Raw genomic sequence first — 23,101 nt, forward strand, 5'->3', positions numbered from 1 at the left:
AACCCATATAACGAGCAATTATTGGTCTTACAGCCAATTTAAAATCCAAAAACAGTCATCTGGATTTTTAATATAAAAAGCGACTGTGGAAAAAAATGCACCAAGCGTGTGTGGTTATGATTTGGGAATAACAATACGTAACACGGAGCAATTGGCGAAGTAAAGGTACACATTGCAATTCAGAGATGCCGTTGAGAGTTTGACGTTCACCACCACGTGTGTCATTCGGTGTGCCGGGCGGACCTATCCAAACGACTTGGAGAAGTCAACACAGGAAATAATCAGATTAGGTCCAGTTACGCGAAAGATTATAAAGGCAAGTGCTGAAAGCTTAAGCATTCTGTGGGCAGCAGTAAAGACATCTGGTCACTCCCTCCTGGTGTGCGAAGAGGGAGAGAGGAGGTGAATACAGATCGTTCAGAGAGATTGACACAGGCAGCACAAGAGGAGATCCTAACATATCAAACTACTTCTCCATCACTGAACCGCTCAGGTAGGAATGGTGGTCTTTTCTTTTTTAATACTGTGTGGACATACAGCTGTTGGACTTTTGCTCTGGTTGATGTTGAAGTCTAAAGTTTTCAAGGTCACTTATCTGGTAAGTTGAACGTTTCAAAACGATCGCAAATTATAAATCAGTTTTTTTCCCATTCTTGTATTATGTTTCTCAGCACGAAGGTCTACTCCGGGTCTGGATATTTTATCAGACAAGCAGCATGTTTTATTTCCATTGTCCGCCACAGCTGGAGGGTGAATGCTGTCGAACCAACACACGTGAGTTCACCTGGTGTCAGATGTTGCCTCCAGCACATTAGTATCAAGTAAACAAAATACTTTTCTCAATTTTAACAACTATTTGCCTAAATATCTTTAGAATGATTATGTTGTCTTGTGCAGAACACTTTATTTGATACGATTAATAAATACAACACTCCTACGAATCTAGCCCATATTGTTTTCATTTTTCAATGTATTTAAACAAGAAAAAAGCGGCATGACATTTTCATATAACGTTTTTACTACTGCCCTCGAGGCAAAACAAAAAAAGACTTTTGTTACCGTCTACATGGGCACAGATGTCACATGTCACGCCTTTCATCGTTTTAGTGATGCTACAGTTCCTCATTGTACAAGGTGTCAATCGCACAATTGAACCTTTTACCCAATTACAAATCTCAAAAACTGCCTCTTAAAAATCATCTGGGCAATATAGCAGGTCATCGCGGCTGAAAGAATAACTATAAACTTTAAACAAGGCTAACAACTGTAAGTCTAAATGCGATTAACAAACATAAAATGACTTACTGTTCATGTATGTCGATTTAAAATGAAAACTGGATTACAATTTCAGTGAACACAAACGGATTTGGAAACCATGGATCTGGAGAATTTGATGATGGCTTTCTAAGGAGGAAACAGCGTAGAAACAGAACAACATTCACTTTACAGCAGGTAAGCAATGTCTGCTAAACACTCTTGGGATATTAGTGGTTGATGCTGCATCTGGGTTTATTCACACTAAACATGTTCTGACATTTAAACACATCTTAAATATATAGGGTCACTGCCTGAACGACTGTCATACCTGACCAGGATAAAATAAGCGTTTAAACAGATGTTGGAAGAAGTGGGTCGTGCATGTAGAAGCTTGATGTGTGTACAATTTCGACAGCCTTAATACGCCGACGTGTATTATTGTTTTTACAGTTAGAAGCATTGGAGGCAGTTTTTGCACAAACACATTATCCAGATGTGTTTACAAGAGAAGAACTGGCTATGAAAATCAACCTAACGGAGGCCCGCGTCCAGGTAGCCCACATGCACCCGGTTCACTCGCACTATCCCCAACTAAAGATAACGAATAGCAATCCATAATGTCTTCTAAGCACGTTTGGCTACAGACAGTAAATTAAGCCACTCTGTCATTTCCGTGGTGCACTTTAATAACATCAACATAATGTGGAATATTAGATTAGGTTGATTAATCGGTCATTCATAATTAACTAGTGATAATGTTCTACACTAATTTGTCCGCGTCTCTAAGGTATAAAAATTACTTAGACGCTTATTCCATTTCTGTGCTTCACAAAACAGAATGCAGGAAGGGCCTTTAAATGCACCGACTAAAAGTGCTAGGAAGGGCCTTAATGCCCCGACTCAAAGCGAAAGCTGCATTCACAACATACCTTCCTATTTGTGTTTCGGTGCCTTGCAAACATTCGTGATATTATAAATTTGTCCAAGTGTAATTAAATCCAATATGACCTGTATGTTATTTCCTGCATTCCGTATTTGCTTTTGGGTTTCCTCGAGAGCGCAGATCTAATTGTAAGAAATATAATAGTTTGCCATTTGTTCCCCAGGGTCATCTTACTATCGCTTAAACCCAATGACTGCAAAGCGATAATGGAATTCGCTGCTGTAAATTAGGGATTGTAAACAAATTATTTCGCCCTAATCGGATTACGAGATTCGTATTATTAAATCTGAACATGAATCAGTTGCAGCATGCAGGGATATTAAACTTACATTATTATTAGGAAATAAATTTTCTTTTTGTTGTAGTGTTGTGTGCTCCCCCGTTCTGAAAGTGTCAATTGGCTTTCGTTGCATTAAGAACAAACTGCAAATTGAGATTAATGGTGCAATTATGGACCATTCAGTGCTAGGGGATCATGACTTCTAGCTGGAAGGTGCTAGGGTGAGATAATGTTGCCACAATTACATTGTGAATATTGTTGTCCTGCCAGTAAACAGTTGTCTCCTATTGTGCTGAGTGAACACTATATGTGCAGGGCTTATTGTTGGTCTGTTGACATCATTGTACCTTTGCACAATGCTGGCTTAGGCAGTGGAGATATGACTCCATTATGCCCCCTTCCTATTCAAATATGATTAATGCGTTAGAGAGCACAGACTTAATCGAATCTGATGTTGTCAAACAATCACTAAATAGGGAAATAAACGACTTCATCATGGTTCTCTCTCAGAAGCTGGGAGACTGTCAGTAGGAAGTCATTAAAAAATGATAATGAAAAATTGCTCAATTAAATGTTGTTATAGGCAATGACCTTCATTCAATTAAGATACAAGAACTTCAGTGCATATGCTGAGCATTTGGGCTCATGAAGTTTGAAGTAAGTCTGTGTGTCAGGTGCTGCCAGCTGACCGCTAGCACAGCAATACATTAGGAGAGTCGGTGGATGTAAACACAATAAATATCTTGCTCCAAGAATTAACTAATGCCATTTTTAGATTATCCAGACACTGGAAGACAAATCAATTTGAGAGAAATTGAGTGATGAAGAGTTGTTTATGATAACGTAATAAATCGCACACCTTTTGTACAGGTATGGTTCCAGAACCGCAGGGCAAAATGGCGGAAAACGGAACGAAGCAGCTCCGATCAGGAGGGCAGTAAGGAGCAGATGAGTGATGGCACTCCTCCTGCAAGAACCCTCAACCAGTCCCCCGTGGACCAGAGCAGAAACAAGAAGGAGCCTGCGGAAGCCCAGCAGAAGTAGGCAGATGATCTGATACAGTGTTTAGGGTGCACACAGTAGCTCATACACTTCATACTGCATGATGGGGCCTATTCATGCGAGATTCACGGGCGTCTCCCCCTTGCTGTCTGTCTCGTGCAGCATTCACCGAACGGTTGGTCCTGGGGGGCCTTTTTTCCCGTCCTGTTTGCCTGGGACTCTTCTGAACACTGCGACGTATGCCCAAGCCCTGTCCCAAGTAGCAACTTTAAAAGGTAAGATATATGTGTGATGGACACACTGGGTATTATATAAGCATTTTAATAGTGCTAGTAATAAAAGGCAGTGTGTGTTTTGTGTGCTACTATATGTACGGTTCAATTAGCACTGTATGGTTATTCTTTATTATTACAACATCAAATAGCATTCATATTGAAATTAAATGGTTTGGTATTAAATGATCCTTAGTTTGGTTGCTCCATGGCTGGGTTTAATCAAAACTGTACTCCGAAATTGAAACTGTTGACGTATGGAGTATGTCATTTCTTTTCTTATGAATGCGGTGTTTATTTTTAAATGGCTATTCATAACGGCTGATTCTCTCCTTTGAAACTGAACATAAAAAAATGAATCAGTAGCACATTAAGAAAGACTGGTGTAGTGTGGATTACAATACTAAGATTGTTAGCTTTGAGGTTTCCTCCCTCTTACACATATTTTCTTGGTGTGTGTCTTAAGCAGGAAGCCCGCTGTGTTCTTGCTGTGTGCCTGACCCTATGGGCCTGTCCTTCCTGCCCCCCTATGGATGTCAGAGCAACCGGACCGCCAGCGTGGCCGCTCTGCGTATGAAGGCCAGGGAGCACTCCGAAGCTTTGCTGCAGTCAGCCAACCTGCTGGGAGCCGGACCTGGGGTGGGGGTCGGACCTGCCGTGGGCCTGGGTCAAAGCACCAGCGTCATTGGAAATGGAGACTCCAGTCCTAGTTCTGGCTCCTCAAAGCTCCCAAGTCAGGGGACGACCCCTGACAAGCAACTGCACTGTCCAAAGGAGGGTCCGGATAAGAAATAAGGGACTGCATTTGCTCAGAAAGCACATTTTGCCTGGATATAAGGATTTACCATCTAATAACGAACGTCCGCTGCCCAGTACCACATGTGCACTGATGTGCAATGCGGGGCAAGGTGTTCACTGTATTTTATTATTGTATAATTTGAGTGTGTTTGCATTAAACTATTTATTCAATTGTAATTTATCTATCATCGTTACATTTTGTTCATTATTATGACCAATATGTTGCCCGTTTAGTTCTTGCGCTGTAATTGGTTTTGATGGTGGACAGATTTTGAATGCACAGATTGCTGGAAGAGGTTACCCTGGCTGCCAATGTGAATCTTTCTCGTTTCTAAACCACTTTGATGTAGGGCTTATACTGCCTTGTATACTGTGAGATCAGGTGATGTTAGAAATTGCATTGTGTCAAGAACAATTTCCTAATGTAAAAATATACCATGCACTAATATAAATGACCTAATATGAAATTATATGCAATTATATGTATATCCGTTGTGTTGTCTTGACTTATCTGGGCATATGATATGGAAAAGCAATTTAGCCTCGATAGTTTAGCCTGATGATGTTATAATACACTGCGTGACGCTGCGTGTCATCACTCGTGCCAGGCTGTGAGTGTTCTCACTCAGGTCCTGTTTTGACTCCCTCTTTTGAAGCAATTAAACATGTAGGCATCCATGTACATCTCCTTTGCCTATTGCTCACGCCATCTGGCTGAGATTAATTATGTATACGAAAGGTAGAGCTAGAAAGCGGAAGCGATGGGTGGTCTTATTATTTATTCAGTTTAAGCTACACCACTGACGTCTTCTCGTTTGATGCACAGCCACTTTACAGCGGAGTCAGAGCTGGGCCGAGATGATGCTGCTTAGGAGAGTGGAGCGCACGTGTCAGACTGCTCGTGAAGGGCCTGCAAGGCAGGGAGTGTATCAGGGCTTTCTTGGTTGATGCTGTAAATTATCAGCTATCCATATAAATCATTTTAAACCAATGAATTAACTTTTGAAACTTTTTGAAATGATATGTGAAAATGTAGGCTTAGGTTCAACTGTGTAGGTTTTTACCAGATATCCTAGAAACCATAATGCAGCCAAATATCAGCGTGAGGATCACTGTGAGGTCTCGGAAATGTCAAAAGATTGCACATCATTACAAAATAAAAAATGAGAATGATGTTAGAATAATCATTCACGAAGAGTCTTTTGTAGACTATGTCCTAAATAGACATATTGATGATCATAATTTTCATTACTAAATTTCATATGTAAGCACAGAAATTAAGTTTTGGGCACGTGAAAGTAGCACCCTTAATAGGACTGCATATGAAAAGGACTTAAACTGATTAAATTCATGTCCTTGAGGATTTTCAGGAAATTACTTTTGATAGTCAATAACACAATTAAGTAAACTACACACACATTAGCATGAATAATTGATATGGAATTATGTATCATCACAAAGTACTGTTTTAATAATTCATGTTGCGACACCCTACTGACATGGCAGATAATGTCAGAAATGTTGGCAGAACACTCCTAAGTTGTATGTTTTAGCAGTATGCATTATCGTTGCTTTATCAATGTGAGTGTGTGTGTGTGTGTGTTCAACATATAAATGTTGAAGACAGGATTTATACTAGTTTGTCAATTCCAAATAGTCAAACTGATCACATAACTGAAAAAGCAGACTGTTAATATGAACTAGAACTGTATACATTGCAAATGGCATGGCTTATGGACTGCATACAGTGACATTCTTGTAAAATATTAAAAGATAAACACTATTCTTTTTTTTTTTTTTTTTTGCCATTCATATGCCATGAAAAAAAAATCACTTTACTGATGGCATTGCCGGATGATGGCACTGGAAAGGATCATTTAGGCTGACTTTGTCAACAAGGTAAAAAATATAATCTTGAAGATAGATTAATTGATTAATTAATTAATAAGATCAAAGTTCAAGCTTTTAATAAGCTTCAGACAGAGTTCAGCTCTACACTGAAACACATGCTGATACAGGACACTGCTCCCCAGGAGAGACACTTTAACTTTACATCAGCTGATTATGTTTCTTGTTTGAGTAACTCCACTGTATGTCTTTGAGAAAGCAACAATTTTTGAGAACATAATCAGTTAATAGTCTGTTAATGATAATTTTAGTTACAGGGCAAATGGGTTATTACAGTTTAAACAATCAAGAGTTGTTAAGTAAGCTATATTTTAGAGAGGTTTTACACTCAAATGTCCATGTGGATTATTGATTATTCTGTGCTATTATACACATTTCAGCAGTAATTCATTCTATTATGAGAAACATTGTTATATCAAATTAGCTGGCAACTAGCCAAGCAAACCTAAAAAAATTATAACTCAAATCATTTGTTTCAAATTCTTTTTCAGTGATGTTAATGGGTTCTTTTGTTCCATTAATGATACATTGTCAGTGAGGCCCTATCCAAACAGTAGAACTCTGTCTATATTGAGATGTAGACCTACTGCACAGACTGTGATAAGGATGGTATGTATGTTTCATGACTGCTCATACCTGCATTTGAAGACCAATAGCTCAGTCAGTTGGGTTCATCTATAGAAACGATAAAGCTGAGAGGTTATGCTGTTAATATTTGTAATCTTTTAATCCTTCCTAATGTCATTCCAGGAATAATAATAATAATAATAATAATAATAATAATAATAATAATAATAATAATAATAATAATAATAATAATAATTTCAGTACAAGCAATTGTGTCTCAGTGAGATTTGTTCTAGACATTAATTGCTTATATGGAGAAAGGGGTCAGATTTATTATTGTTATATATGGTTGTTCATTCAAGCTAATACAAGCCAGTACAGTGCATTGTGTTCTAAAAAGTAAATATGGAGGACTCTTTACATTTCTTTTAAATGTTTTGTACAAAATCTATTTTAAATTTAGATTTTTAGAGAATTAATTTGTAAAATCACCTTGCAAGGTTAAGCACCTGTTCTACCATGTGGAATCACATCGCAGGGTGCAGTACTATTTGGGGCCACTAGAGTGGCCTGTTGTGCAGATACAATAATCTCTCCACACAGAAAGCAAATCTAAACATTTAGGCAGGCAGAAATTGTCATAACCACAAGGCCAGGGCCGGAGTGGGACACTTTTTCAGCTCGGGAGTTTCATGCCCAAATCCGGCCCAAAATTATTTTTCCCTCCCAATCGGCCCAAACTAGAGACTGACATGAGCTGGCCCATCGGGAATCCTCCCGAATCTCCCGATTAGCCACTCCGGCTCTGCACAAGGCAATGCTTGTTCTCTTAGGTTGTGTAATGAATACCAGCTACCTGTGATTCTTGTTATATTAATGTTTTGTGTAACAAAGTTTTGAAACACATTTGAATCAAATCTGTATTTATTAAACTGCTGCTGTGCTACTTAGGTGCTTCAGAAAAACCACTGAAAACAAAAATCTATGAAATATGTAAATTACAAATATTCCTTGTTTTTAGAGGTATTGACATATACAGCAACATATCATAATACTATGGTCATTATTGACATGTATATATTACTGAATGATCTGCTAAACCACAAGAAAAGTAGTTTAGTTCCACCTAAAAGGCCGTGAACTATATCACAAAGGTGAACACAATCAGGTCTGGCACTTTTCATGCATAATGTCAAACAATATTGTGTAGAAAAACGGAGCCAAGATCTTGACTTAACCATAACAATGATATTAACAAATGGGAGTTTGTATACCGTTTATGCACATTTATTTGGCAAAGGTGAATAAATATATCGGATCATCCACATGTCAAGTGTTAAGTAAGCTCTAATCCAATTCTAGTGAATTCAGTCCATTTTTCTACAATGACAAGTGGAAACAAGGTTATTCTAAGATAAAGTAAAGTCTGTCCAAGAATCTGTTACAACTATATCACAATTGATTGATCTAAAATACATAACGTTTGTCTATGAATAGTCTTCATAGACATCTATTATAGTCTAGTTAATACTTATTCTTGTCTGATGGTTCAGTGAATCTTAGCATTATTGTTGGGGCTAGATGTTAAGAACTTGACAAAATTCCATTGTGATATTACAAATTCCTCTTTAGGTGAACTTATTTAAGACTTGGGGCACTGTGAGATTATACATTTATACTGCTTAATTTTTTAAACAATTAAAAATGGAATGCTTATCAAATATCTCTGTCATAAAATAAATAGCTCTGCTTTTCCTATAGCGATAGATCTGCAAAAAATATGTCAGTTTAACCACAAGCCTTAAAAATCATTCTCAAACAGCAAAATGTATTTAACGAACTCTTTAAATACGTTCTTAATAAAATAGGTCAGATATACATTTATAGTTTTTTTTTTTTTTTTTTACTTTTGTGTACATACAAATATTTACTTTAGAAAGACTAGGCAGTCAGCAACGGTCATGTGTTCTCTATGACAAAGTCATCCAGTTCCCTCATCGTTATAATGTCTGTCTTTCTTTGTGTGAAGCCCACATTATTTCCAGCGTACACAGACTGACTGCTGGTTGGTTCACGTGTTCTATGCACAGGCTCATTGTACAGTTGGGCATTCCTGGGGTTACTTGGCTGTCTCTGTGCTCCACTGCTTGCTCCTGCCATGTTCTGCTCTGTAACAGTACCTGGTGCTGACGTCTGCGATGATGACCTCCGTGAAGGTAAGGAGGAGACAGGCATGGGCAGGAAGCCAGAGTACACTAAATATGGCTGATTCAACACCTCCACAGATGGTGGCTGTGCTACAGTGGTTGGGGGGTCCTGGCGCACATTAAGCTGGACATATTTACCTGTTGCAGGGTCAAAAAACATCTTTGTCTTGACCTGCACTGGCATGTCCACCATGAAGTACTGTCCCGAGTTTGGATCTTGCAAGAGCTTTCTCTGAGTCATTGGAAAAGGGTGAGCAACAATGCTCTGTGCAGGAGATGCGTAATTAGGTTCAACGTGGTAGTGTGATACAGGGGGGGACGCGTGCATTGCGTGATGTGTTGACATTAGCTCCAGAGGTGAAGAGGGCAAGCTAGAGGCATTTCGGATGCACTTGGTTTCAGACTGTTCTTGGCTATCAGATGTTGCCTTAGCTTCTGTCTTTTTGATCCTTCTAGAAGTAAGTTTCTTAGCACGATGAAGGGCCTTCTCTGTTTTAGGAGGAACAGTGGGTGGTTTGCCCAGCGGCCTCATATCACTACAGGATGATTCGGGCCTTTCAAAGCAGACTGACTCTGGCCTTTCGTAGCAAGCTGATGCTGGCCTTGCACTGGTATATCTGTTATGTTCGTTATAAAAGGTGTGTGAAGCTATACTGTTTGTTGTAAGTATTGTGCTAGCTGCCAAACTCTCCACGTCTGAGAGTGTGCTGACGACTGATCGATTGTCATCATCCTCACCTAGCTGGCGCCTTTTAAGGTAGCCCATAGGTTCTGTTGCAGCTGTGAGCTCTGCTGAAGGCAAACTGCCTTGCGATCGGGTTTCTCTCTGTCCGTGTGGTCGATGTGAAGCCACTGCTGGCTCATGCCGGACAGGAGGGCAGGAAGGCTCTTTAGGACCAGGCTTGTGATTGTCCTCAAGCTCATTCTTCTCAGAGAACTTCCACATTTCCCTTGGAGAGCCAATCCTGAATTCGTCAGAGAAAGATCTGCGACAAGGTGGCATCACGGTTTTAGTAACAGGAGAAGTCCTGACGGTATTATCTTTCACTCTAAATATAACAGCTTTTCCCATTGCTGGAGAAGAGGATTTTGATCGTGCCTTTGTTGAAGGAATTTCAGCTACTTCTTTATTTGGTGTCATTTTGTGCCTTCCTGGAAAGGTTTCATGTAGATCTTTCGGCTTTGGCTCACTGTCCATGGCACTAACAGTGTAGTACTGCAGCTCCTCCATCTTCCCTCCATCACTTGTTACTGATGGTACGACATTTGTTGGATTCCTTGTATGTTGGTTCTCTTGATGATGTTGACCACCCAGTGAGGTTTGTGATAAGGAGTCTGGACTTTTAACATGAGCATTAACGTCCATATCCTGCATTTTAGCATTAGCTGGTTGTCTCGATCTGGACAGGGCGTTCTGTGATAGTACAGTGTGTGTGACTTGAAGATTCTGGGACTGATTGATTACATGATTTCTTGAGTATGCAGAGAGTTGTTCGTTCAAAGGTTTGTGTGGCTGCATCTGATTTGTCAGTGTCTTCCCTGTGGTGCTGTGTCTTTCCTTACCAGCAAATAATCTATCATCTGATCTTCTTGTCATTGAAGAGAGCTTTGGATGAGAAGTGATTTCACTCTGGACTGTTTGCTGATTGTGTCCCTCGGGCATTTCCTTTGTAATTCTGCTTCTATGAAATAAAAGGTTATCTCTTTCCTCAACTTGTGAAGGCTTTGTCATCTGACTTTGATTCTCAGACTTTTTTGCTGTAAGCTCTCCGTCTCCCACAGTCACTGTCAAATTTCCTTGCAAACGTTTCTGTGGTTCCACAGCCATGAGATTGTACTTCTGATGGGTGTCCATTTTTTGCAGTAAGTCCTTTTCACTCATGCTGTCATCTTCAGCAGAGATGACTCTTAGCCTAGCGTAATCCGCTAAAGCTGATATATCTGGCCTAGTTGACTTCCTCTCCCTCAGCGTAATGCCTGGTTTAGTGAGGCTGCCATCTTTCGTTTTAAGTGCTGTGTCATGGTGATGAGATGGAGCAGAGCTTGGTTCTCCATACACATGTCCTTTAGGTTCTGGAAGAAACCCCTTTCCTGGATAATACTGATATACATTAACGCGATCATCATGTTTTCCTTGTGTAGTCTCTCCACTGTTTCCCATTTCCCCTCTGCCACTGTGATCTTTAACCACCACATCGGTTTTTATTTGGCCACTGTCTCTTTGAAGCTTGCCAGTGTCAACGTCCTCAGAATTCACCTCTTTGGCTGTATGGACTGCTTCTTCCTTTAAACGATTATCACTTTGATTTGATTCACATAGGGTCTCATTCCCAACTTTAACCAGAGATGATGCTTTCTCTGTGTTATCCTTAGTATTCACTGAGGTCGTGTCTTTTTTCATGCGCTTCCCCCATGTGGGTGATGGTTCCTCTTTGCATTTTTGATTGTTCATTCTTTTGGCATCGTCCTCTGTGGTGTCGATGCTAGGTGGTGATTTTATTCCAGTGACTTTTGTTAATACACTTTGGACATTTTCATTTGTGTTCTTGGGCGACAAAACACATCTGCCACTTATGCTGTCTGACTTTATTGTTTTATCTTGAACAAAGTGCTTTTCTAGGACTTTCTCTATAGGGTTATTTAATTCAGGCTCCAATTTAGGCAAGTGTTTCTCTTCCAATGATATATTTGAAACTTTGAAAAGATTCTGATCTGCTTTCATGGCAGTAGACACATTTTCTATTAGATTCTTACTAACACTTTGACTTCCTTTTACCATCTGGTTATTAGAGGGGATTATATTCTGTATAATAATGTCCCTCTTACCTTTTGCTTCACTGATTGTCTTGAGTTTGGATTCCTCATGTTCCTCAGCGAGTTGATCTTTGTTGAGAAAGTCTTTTCCATTATCATGTGAAGACTTGCTGTCTTTGGTTAGAGTTGTATCTTTGTTTAGTATTTCTACTCTCATTGTATCCCTTTCACATTCATCCTGTACACATTTTTTCTTAACTGCTTCATTAATTGCCTTCTGACTGTTTTGAACTGGAGCTACATCTGGTGTGTGTTTACATATATCTTCATGTGATGGACCACATGGTTTTGAGGTCCTACTGGTTTTTGTGGAGGTATTTCCATCGGCAGCATATGTAGTTTTTTGATTATCGTTCAATTTTTTCATGATCATGTCAGCGTTTTTGTCCACTCTGTAGACATTCTCATTCTCTTTCGCTGTGTCCCTCATAGAATCCATTATCTGTACTTTCTTTCTGACTTCCATACATTCTTTCAGTTGATCATCATTATCACCGTCATTTATTATGTTGGTCTTTTGGGCGATAGAACACTTGGTGTCCTGGCTGTATTCACAAACTGGCACAACACTTGATATTGGTGTCTTTGGTTTTACCAAAATGTCCTGTTTATTTTGTGCTCTGCCATTTTCAGAAATGAGTTGATTTGTATCTGTTAGGTTTTTCTCAGATGTTAACATGACTCCAGCAGATCTTTGGGAGGTTCCTTCACCAGCTGTTCCTTCCCGCTCTTCTGCCACGTGGGTAACATTTTGCTCACTGTTTTCCTCGCTAGCTTTTAGAAGATCAGAAAGTTGTCCTGGATCCTTTTTTCTTGATCCTTGATGTTTTGCGTAATCAACATCCACTGTGTGGCCATCAGCCACTTTGGTTTTTTGTACTTTTTGTGAAATTGTATTGGTGGGTTCTTCTTTTTCATTGTGCATTTTATGCTCCTGTTTTTGTCCTGATTTGAGATGAATGTTCTCTCCAGTGGGAAGCCCATATTTGACCGAGAGGCTTTCATAAGAACTAATATTGCCCACCTCACTTGATCTATTATAATCACATTTATCTTTTTTTGCAGGTGAGATGCATTTACTTGCTGCTGTTTCTTTTTCAGACTTTTTGCTATCCATCAGAACTGTTTCCTCCTTGATTTCACTTGCTTTGCTTTCAACTCTGTCTTTTTCAGTTTCCTCTTTTATATTACCAAACATTCCTTCTCTCTCTACCTCTGTTACTGAAAGCTGTTCTTGACCAGAACTATTATGACTTACAGTATCTTCTGCTTTAGGATTATCTGCCTCAGACATGCTTGACACACAAATGGTAAAGATGATTGGTTCCTCCTCTGAAACAATTTCTGATTGGCTTGACACACATATGCTATATATCACAGGCTCATCTACAGGTTCATCATCTTCCTTGCTAGGGATATGAATGATGTGTTTGTTAGGTACCGCATTTATAACGTCTGCACCTTTATCTGCGGGGCAACTCATCGTTTCATGATCATGATCGTTTGTGCTAACATTTGGTGTGTAAGATTTGTCATGTGACTTCTCATTTTCAGCATCTGTAAGTTTTACATTGCTATTAGTTCTGTTTGTACCATTCTCTTCCAAACGTGCATTATTCTCTGTCTGTTGATGGTTGTCTTTTCCCTGTAGTGTCTGAGGCATGGATCGTTTCTCCTGAAGCTCTGGATTGTTTCTTTCTTTTACTACACCAGGTGTCATTGGTTTATCTGGGTTGTTTATGCTGCTTGTCTCCTGCTTTGATTGACAGGCATCCTGTTGTATTTCATATTTATTTTGTTTAGGTTCTTTTAGTAAACAATGTTCATTCACTCCAGCAGTTTGAATATATTTCTGGTTACCTGAGTTTGTGATTGTTTGATTTTTTGATCCTTTGTTTGTATGTGTATTTTCACATGCATTTAGTTTAGGATTATCAGTGTGGTGAAGCTGTTGAGTTGAAGAGTCTTCATTTGGTTTAGTCGTGCTCTCTGACTGCAGCTCAGTGTCATGTTTGGCCCACTGCTCTGGGCTTTTTTCTTCTTTCTTTTCTTTGGCTTCTGGAATGTGCTCACCATATACCAAATGAATCATCTTTGGTGATTTTATTTCTGTAGAATTTGTTTCATTAGTACTGACACAATCAGCTGCACTTTTGAGTTTTAACTTGTCTTTGATACTACTTGCCTTGTGATTAGAATGACCAGTTTCAGTATTTGTAGATTCCACTGCTGTGTCAACAGAGACTTGTTCTTTCTTTAACTTCGTCCACTCTGATGGAGATGTCACTTGGCTAGCGCTTGCTTTTATAAAATGTTCAGTTGGTTCCTTTATAGGGTTTCCTTTCCCAGTGTTCTTTTTACTTCCATGATGGAGTTTCTCCTCTGTGGCTCCCCTGTCTTCTCTGGCTGTTTCTTCCTCCTCGACCTGCAGGTTGGTGTCCGTCTGACCAGCTATATCACTTCTAGTAATATGTTTATCCACCTCAACATTTAAGAGTAGTTCATCTGTTTTGTTAATAGAGAAGTCATGGGGTTCAACATGTTCTGAACTCTTGTATGGGTTTGGTTTGCAAGTTTCTGTTTTTACTAAGAGATCACATCTTGAACTGTTATTTAGCATTGAAGCAAACATTTGACATTCTGTCTGACTTTTACTATTCAGTATTTCCGGCTGAGAAGCAGTCTGATCGTCTGTCTTGACCACAGAAGCTTCCTTGCTGAGAGGAATGAGAACTGGAGATCTTGAGAGACCTTTCTTGAGTATCGTGATATCCTCAGTAGCACTGGCATTTGTACAACCTTCATCCTGACTACCTGAGCCACACTTGTTATGGTAATTCTCAGTAGATTGTGTGAGAGACTGGAGATGATAACTCTTGGAAATATCCTGGAATTCACCAGTTTTTACCACTATAGGCCTTTTATCTACCTGTCCAAATATTTTCTCATTAGTGATGAGTTTGTCATCTTTTGTTGCTTCTGTATTCTTGCCCGAGTTGGCATCTTCTTCCAGAGAGACAGAAGTTCTTTTAGGTAGTTTCATGTCTTGCTCCTTTAGAGGTTCATATTTTGGAACATCACTGTCTTGGTTTGCTAGTTCTTTGTATAAAGTGACACTCGAGTATGTGATGTCTTGGAAAAGATGATCTAGTTTTTCTGCAGTAATTTCTTTCTTTAGAGACAGGACCCCTTGGTTCAACTGGCCCTTTTCATAGTTTCCAGCTGTGCTTTGCTTTAATGGATTTCTAGATGGAATACTTTGCTTAGCAAGACCCTTTTCTTTAATTGCTGATATCTCCTTTTGAGCATGTGCTTTCAATTTTGATGTGAGTATCTCCTGTTTTGTTTGGCCTCTTTCTTTGTATGAAAGTACTTTTGATGTGATCCTATCATTCTCTTTATTCATAAATATGTCTTTTCCTGATTTGCCTTTCATGCCTGTGCCAATGTTTACCAGTCCTTCATTGGGGTCATGTGAGTCCCTTTTGATACACGCAGATGATATATTTGTTTTTTCTAGTATGTAGCAGGAGTTTTGACCCAGCAGTGTTTGTTCTTTCATATGAGATATTTCCATGTTAGCTTCTTTGTCCTCAGCTGTACGAGTAAATGTGGATGGTTGATTTTCTAATTTTGTTGCTTCACACGCACTGAGACTGTGTTTATTTTCTCTAAGTCTCTTTGCTTGTTCATTGTCTCTGATAGAGAGGATGTCATTAATGTTAAATCTGTCTTCTCTTGTTTGTGAACGGTCATTGCATGCCTCGGTACTTTGAAAGTTCTGTTTGTTAATGTCTGAGTTCATATCCCCAAGCTTTGTTGCGTATGTCTGCTTGGGGCTAATAGGGTAATTTGGCTTGAGTTCCCCAGTCCTGGATCTCTCCTCTGTTATTACATTTCTTTGGGTTGTTCTTTTTGCACTCAGCTGTTGAATATAAGATGGCTCTGATATGGAGCGTGTGTAATTTGTTTCACCTGATTGATCTGATTGTTGCAGTTGTCTTGGCGTGCACACTTCATCCTGAGTCTGTTTGTTTTCACTTGTTGCAATATACCACTGTTTGTTTGGCTCATATTTATACGGCTGATAAATGGCAGATCCTTCCTTCTTTTGTTTTGTCTCTAGTGAACAGGGACATTGTGTTCTCCGACTACAATCCGTTTCAGAAGTTCTTGGATAATTCATGTCTATCTGAAGACAGACCTCATCTTTTGGTGCACTTTGAATTCTTGAGCCTTTGTTAAGGTTTGCTTCTTTGCTGGGAGGTGAAGCCATTTTGTTCAGAGGGTTTTCATACAAATTTTGGGATGCCACGAGTGGATTTATTGGATGGTGGCCTACAGGATTCATTTGCGAGCCCGTGTATGAATATTTTTGTGAGATATCTGTGGCATGCACCTCTTCCTCTTTGGCAAGCCGCCCTTGTTTAATGTTCTCATTCACTTTGTTTACATATGCTTCCTTCCCCATGGTGTAGCTGTCATTGGTTAAAGGTAAGTATTGTTTAGCGTTGGCTTTTCTCTGCTTGTCCTTTTCTATCAGTGCAGCTATCTCTCCTTTGAAGGGCAGTGGATCTTTGATCTCACTGCCATCAATAGGTTTCTTGTTTGTGATATTTGTCGTTTCTGTGCTTTTCCAAAAAAGTGTTTCTTCAGCAGACAACTCATTTTTATTATACCCATAACTTTGTTTTCTCACAAAATTCTTTTTCTCTTGGTGGTCATAATGAACAACATCTTCTCTCCTACTTAACGTCTGTTTCTCTGACATTTGTGCTGAGTGTGCTGGTGGATGTGATTTGGAAAGAACGGTTTCAATTTCTGGCCTTGTAGAGCTAAGTGCTCTTCTAGGGTCATAAATGTGACCCTCTGAATGTTTTGGTGTTTGATTCTGTGCCAAAAGCACATGTGGTGAGAACCCACACTCCCTACTCTCCCTGTTCGAAAACTTATTTGGGTGCAGAGAGTTACCCTTTGATTCCCCATGAGGAATATTGTAATTAGCAGCTCCATACTGAGATTGGGAGGATGATAATGCCATATTATGATGATATCCATCAGCAAACTCTCCACGGTGCTCCACGGTTTGGGATAAGGAGAGACCATAAGTGTGCTGGACTTGATTATAATGTTCTAAATGGCCAGGTGCTGCTGAGTCTTGCCGAGTTGTCATTTGAGATACAGCGGTATCCGAAAGTTTGGATCCAAAATTGTGAAGCTCAGAAGGATGCGAATTCTGGTCAGTTATGTCAGAACATTTAGGGGGACTATATGTACTTTTGACTCTTCTTTTATTGTCTTTGATGTTAAACAATAGACTTGATGCTTTGGCTTTGTAGCTGTCCCGTAGCTGTTTGGCATCATGCAATGATTTCATATCCGTGTCACCCTGAGCGGAACAATCTGGAACAGTGGGCGTACGTGCAAATTGCAGTATTTCAGATGTTTCAGTTCCTTGTCTACCATGAATTTCAGGTGTGAGAAGCTGCGTGATGCTGAATGGTGTCATATTGCTGGAAAACTCATTGTGGCCCACATTGCCTAATTTGTGTTGCATGTCATGTGCTTGTCTACTAGGGTAGAACAACGTAGAATCTGCCCTGTTTATTTTCTCATTGCTTGGTGAGACAGTGGAGGGCCGATTACTTGGGAGTTTATTTCTCATAAAGTTATTATTCTTTCTCCATGGGGGACAGTTGGCGGTAATCTCAGACTCACACCTTTTCTCTATCGCTGAGGCTTTTTGTATTACTGTGGACCTGGAGCGCTGAGTTGCAGTAAAGTTATCAATCTTTCTTCTGTTAAACCACCTGCCTTCAGACGGAGAGCTTGACGTCCTGTGTGAAGCCGTCAGTTCTTTGTAAAGATGAGTATCGTACCACCTGGGGAACTCACTGGTTGACACAAACCCTAAAGTTTCCTCCCGTTTAAATGGAAACCTATTATAATCATTCCACAACTGGAAAGGACTGAATTCACTGTGAAAGAAAAAGTTAGTTGTGTTCAGTGCACTGAAGCTGTTTTGGGGGGATTTCACAAGAGACGCTGCTGTGTGCATCTGGACCACAGAAGCAGCAGATGCATGAAAATGATTTCTGTAAGACTGAAAGGGGCCACTCTTAAAATTTTGATGATAGGCAGAAGGGAACTCTGGTAGATTCTTCTGAATGCATGTCAGAGCTGATCTGTCCCACGACTCATTACAGTCTCTTGATTTCTCCCTTGAAAGTGCAACATCAGCATCCCCAGCGCTATGGTAACCGTCTCCTGAACTGAAAGCCTTGATGAGGGATGCTACTCGTGATGTGCTCCTCTGATGTTGCCACACTGCCTCCACGGACCCGTTGCTCATATAAGACAAGCATTCATCTCTGAAATCATCCGCACAGGACTGCTGGAATGTTGAAGCCACTTCAGTCCTTCTCTCCATCTCCCTGGACTGAAGACCATAGGATGCAGTCTCCTGGCAGGAGGCCTTCACAACCTCCTTCTTCTGAAGATCTTCAGCGAAGGCCTTGTGGCGTGCAGTAGGGGAAGAGATCTCCGAGTCGTTGTAGACGGCCTCCTCGCCGATGCACAGACTCCTGAAAGCTCGATCGGTGAGGTTGCTCACCTCCCTGTCTGTCTCGTCCATGATTTTTCTGGCCCGCGACGTGTCACCGAAGCCATTGGAGTGCTTGCGATGACCCCGCGAGCTCCCCCGTCTGCCCGAGTGGCGCTTTTCCAGACAGTTCATTTCAAATACTCGCTCACATGAGCAGGCCACAGTTGTCTCTATCTGTCTTTGAGATTGCTCACTTAGGGGGTCTTGTTTTTAAGTAGTTCACCTTTCAGAAGGTGATCAGACTGCTCTTCTTTCCTGCGATGAAAGCAGACAGTAGTGTCAGTCATGTATGCAGGCTTGGAATTATAGACACACACTTCCTTTTTTCTGAGAAAATACTAATAAACGTGTCTCAAAATGATGATGATTCAATTACTTTTGCTGACAAAGTAAATAATCAGGGTGGCTATAAATGTAGTCTTAAATGATTTTATGCAAACTAAACATTTACAACGGGGCTCCCAAAATACAACATCTCAAATATTATCATGTGATCATTACCATGTGGGTAACTGGGCCATGCTGTTGCTATGCACAAGAAAGATTGCACCTTGCATCACGTGAATTTATTCTAGAGTAGGAAGACATTTCAGCTATGAATCACATATGAACATGTCTTTTTACACATTAACAATACTTGTATTTAAATATTTCTTTGCAGATTAGATGACTTCAACATTCATTTTTTAAATTAAAAATGTTTACATGGTAACATAAATTTACCTATATTTATGTCAGTGTTAAGTATAAAAACATTTAAGTCTAAAGGAAACACTAAAGAAAAATAGTTCCTTTAATAATTTTCAAACCAAGACAGAAATTATTCCTCTACTATCTCTTTCTGCATTTTACTGAAATTTGCAAGTAAAATGCAAATGAATTATATCAAAATAATCATACAAAAATCAGTAATATATGGCAGACGTTAATAAAGATACAGGGGCATATTGATGCACATTTTTTAATAGTAATTTATTTATTTTTTGTTACAGATTCCATTTTTTATTAATATTATGGTTACGAACATATTTTATTATTGTGCTTTTTGACATATAATTTTTGAAAGCATATATCATTAAATAAATAAACTATCGACCTATTTTTAAGCTGCACCTGTTCATAGTTCAGCATTTTGTCCCAATCGAATTTAATTCGCTCCTGACATCTTTTCGTACACCTTGTCTTGCAAACTTCGGCAAATAATACGTTCGTCTTTTACTGTTAATCTCTGCGCTGCTGGGCAGAGCCCATACACACAACCCAGAATAACTCACAGATCTCTTTTATCACCTGGCGTAGGCTAGCACACTGACACCAGCACCGCCATAGCACACTTAAAGTGAATAAATGTTTACTAAGCCATGTACAGTACGAGTAGCCGACTGAATATACTCATCACTGTTTCTGCACGCAGACTGATAAATGAAGCTCTCTGCTTTGTTACACACAGTTGCACACAGTTGTGGGATGTACACAGTACTTCATTGTGCATCTTGGGCTCCTGGTAGAAACGTACAGGCCATCAAAGACCCACTAAAAACAAACAATTCTTCTATAAAGAAAAGCCTTTTATCAATGTCTACAGTGTACTGACTGATTGATTATCTGATTGACCCATACTGCCTGTGGGGAGAGGTTTATTTTTACCAAACAATTTATACCATGTCTCTGGCAAAACCTGATATCTTGAAGCCATACTTAAAATAGAATATGCATGCTAATTTTCACAATGTGATAACATATGTCTACAAATAGTGCTCGTGCTTAACAATAACTGAGGGAGTGACGGGGAAGCACATATCTGAAATGCAGTTGTATTTTTTTTTCTTTCATTCATTCTTTTAACTTTTTTTTCCCTTTCATTTTGCTTTTCTTTTCATCAAAGTGGAATAGTGTGGTTTTTAAAATTAGATCTTAAACAGATTTTTGTAATGATCAAGTTATTTTGTGTCCAGATATAAAAGTATTATTGAAATGAGTAAAAGTGTCATCAGGGAGAAGGTGTAAAGGAACTCTGTTCCTACCGTGTGGCCTTGTATTCCATCTTTTCAGCAGTTCAATAGTTTCTGATTCTCCAAACAGAACCTAGTCACCAAAAATTCCATAGCGCACCCAGAAATGTGTAGAAAGGAGGCTTCTGTAAAATATTTGTTGCTTCACTCTCTAGTAATACTTATTGCTGTCTTCAGGAAGGGAACAAAAGAGAAGAGTACAGTTACTACACAGACCCCTGCTGTACTGGAGAGGGGACCGTGGTCAGGACTCCGTGGCAGGAACCACACAGAAATAGCAGTGGTTTCATGGAGTGAGTTGTGTGAGCGTTCGGCGCAGGCTGAAGTCTAGCAGATGTATTGAAATAACCGTTGGGTGTCAAGTGACAAAGCAAATGAAACAAACGTGGCCCTTGGCTATTTCCAAATTCAGACATTAGTTGTCACATTCACCTTTGCGCACGGTTGAAGGCGTTAGTTCCAATGAAGTGGAGTTGTTTAAAGTAAAAACAAATATCCTCTTGTGGAGTTGTTGTGATGCTTGGCATGTATTTGGGCTTGGGCACATGTGCTCACAAGTAAAAATAGCCTGTTCCCTGCTCCCTCACTAATAAGTGTGACTCACTTTTTTTTGGTACGATTAAGAAGTGCTTTTGATTTGTTAATAGATGATATTGTTGTTTACAATCTGAAACATAAACATAGTCATTACTGTGTTTATAGTAATAGTCAGTACAAGTCCAGTGGTGCAGTTTTAAAATGCTATTATTGTCCTGATATACTCTGTGCACTAGAAGAGCATAACATTATTTCACTAAACTAAAAGTCCTCTTCAGTTATTTGTGGCATTTATTTGGCTAGTCCATAAATTGAATGGGATTTTATAGAACTTCTTTAATCTCTCTCTGTGCTCATTTACCTCAGAGTAATAGAAGAGTCACAGGGCAGTAGAAGGGAGCTCTTCAAGCCAACTCCCCCCAAGTCATTCCAACTCCAAAGGGCCCCTAACAGCAAGTGTTCTTGCCCCCGGTCATGCTTTGCGCTCAGGCACTGCTATAATAGGAGATGGGGGCAGTGGATATTTTCCCAGGAGTCCTGGCTGCAGTGCAAATGCTGTCAAGCCACGAGTGACAGACACTCACACATGGACGGGGGAAACAGCAGCAGGCCGGGTCATCACTCACCGGAGCCGTCCTGCCTTAACTGCTCTATGCAACCCCCCCCCCCCCCCCCCCCCCCCCCCAATACAGAGTGCCCCAGGCCTTTGGTGTACAGCGAGCTGTACCCAAACTGAACGCACCATTCATTACTCTCAAAAGAAAAGTTACACTGAGTTAACCACTTGTCAGAATGAAAAGCATTTGTTTTACAAGAATGAGGTGGGAGGTGGTTTTGGTAAAAGCTGTGCAGTCTTTTATGTGTTTTTAAAGGCATTAAAAAAGGGCATTTTTTTTTGTCTGTACACAACTTGGTACACTTTATTTACAGGTGCACAACTCTTTCAATATGCTTGGCACTAGCTCTTGCAATAGAAAGATATATGAAGAGTTTCAGTACATTTAATGTGTCAATGAATGCGTTAGTCACACTTTAAATCACTTACTAAAACAAAAGAAAAATAAAGACCAAAGAAGAGGACAAGTGCAGACATTCAGAGGGTTTCTTCAGTCTCTCTCTCTCTATGTGTATGTTTGGCACAAACTTACAGCAAGTGTGAAAGAATCTATACAGCTCCTAACATATTTCATAATACAAAGGTTTAGTTTGCCAGATAGTAATAAAATTAAAATTAAACTGCACTAGTAAATTACCACCAGAGTTATTTTGGTGCCTGATATGGTTTGGGGTAACTGGCCCAAACGTTTTCATTAGATAATATTTATTAATCTTAACAAATGGATTGATAGTTTGTTGACTTACAGCTCAGATAGTTCATAGTAGAATTTACATTTACAATATATATAAAATTATATCATAATAGCATAACTGTTATAATATCTTGGTCACAGCTAAATTCCACCCATTATTCTGCAGAGAACATGTGAATGACACGGTGCAGGAGATGTTTTGAAATGGCAGTCACAAAGGTGCAGATGCAGAGACTGCAGTCACACTGGAAGACCCTCCGGATCCGGGACCTGATTCTCCAGCTTTATCACTATTCATAACAAGTATTTAACTCCTCATATATCTGCTGCATTTATTTATTTGCAAAGCCCATCTGCAAAAAGCCACTGAGACGAATTAATGCCTGATGCTTCAAATCAAGCCAGTGTGGGTAACAGATATTGATTGCATCAGGGATATCAGTTGGTCCACGACTTGTTAATCAGACTCCACCTTCTCGTAAATAAAGCTTGAGCTAAATTACTTCCCCTCGGGAGGACGGAATTATGTCTGCCTTCATTAAAGTACTGCGATCAATGAAAAACAAACCCATCCCAGCAGCACTTCTGTT

General features: G+C 39.7%; 2 protein-coding genes across 4 annotated transcripts; one reads left to right on the top strand and one right to left on the bottom strand.

The window, feature by feature from the left end:
- Positions 1–97: 97 nt before the first annotated feature.
- Positions 98–5,038, top strand: drgx (dorsal root ganglia homeobox). Of its 2 annotated transcripts, none has more exons than XM_076975083.1 (7): positions 98–493; positions 672–774; positions 1,352–1,452; positions 1,708–1,809; positions 3,351–3,520; positions 3,645–3,757; positions 4,221–5,038. In XM_076975083.1, exons 2-7 carry the CDS (start codon positions 717–719, stop codon positions 4,547–4,549), a joined length of 873 nt encoding a protein of 290 aa, XP_076831198.1. In that variant the 5' UTR covers positions 98–493; positions 672–716; the 3' UTR covers positions 4,550–5,038. The 2 variants fall into 2 exon arrangements, with proteins under 2 accessions (XP_076831198.1, XP_076831199.1); XM_076975084.1 differs by having other exon boundaries at positions 101–493; positions 4,224–5,038.
- Positions 5,039–8,291: 3,253 nt separating this feature from the next.
- Positions 8,292–21,645, bottom strand: c15h10orf71 (chromosome 15 C10orf71 homolog). 2 transcript variants are annotated; one of them, XM_076974908.1, is made up of 2 exons: positions 21,563–21,645; positions 8,292–18,907 (listed from the first exon to the last, which is right to left on the bottom strand). In XM_076974908.1, exon 2 carries the CDS (start codon positions 18,782–18,784, stop codon positions 8,987–8,989), a length of 9,798 nt encoding a protein of 3,265 aa, XP_076831023.1. In that variant the 5' UTR covers positions 18,785–18,907; positions 21,563–21,645; the 3' UTR covers positions 8,292–8,986. The 2 variants fall into 2 exon arrangements, with proteins under 2 accessions (XP_076831023.1, XP_076831022.1); XM_076974907.1 differs by lacking the exon at positions 21,563–21,645 and adding an exon at positions 20,677–21,123.
- Positions 21,646–23,101: the final 1,456 nt, after the last annotated feature.

This window comes from Brachyhypopomus gauderio, chromosome 15, assembly GCF_052324685.1.
Source record: "Brachyhypopomus gauderio isolate BG-103 chromosome 15, BGAUD_0.2, whole genome shotgun sequence".
NCBI classification, from domain to species: Eukaryota; Metazoa; Chordata; class Actinopteri; order Gymnotiformes; family Hypopomidae; genus Brachyhypopomus; species Brachyhypopomus gauderio.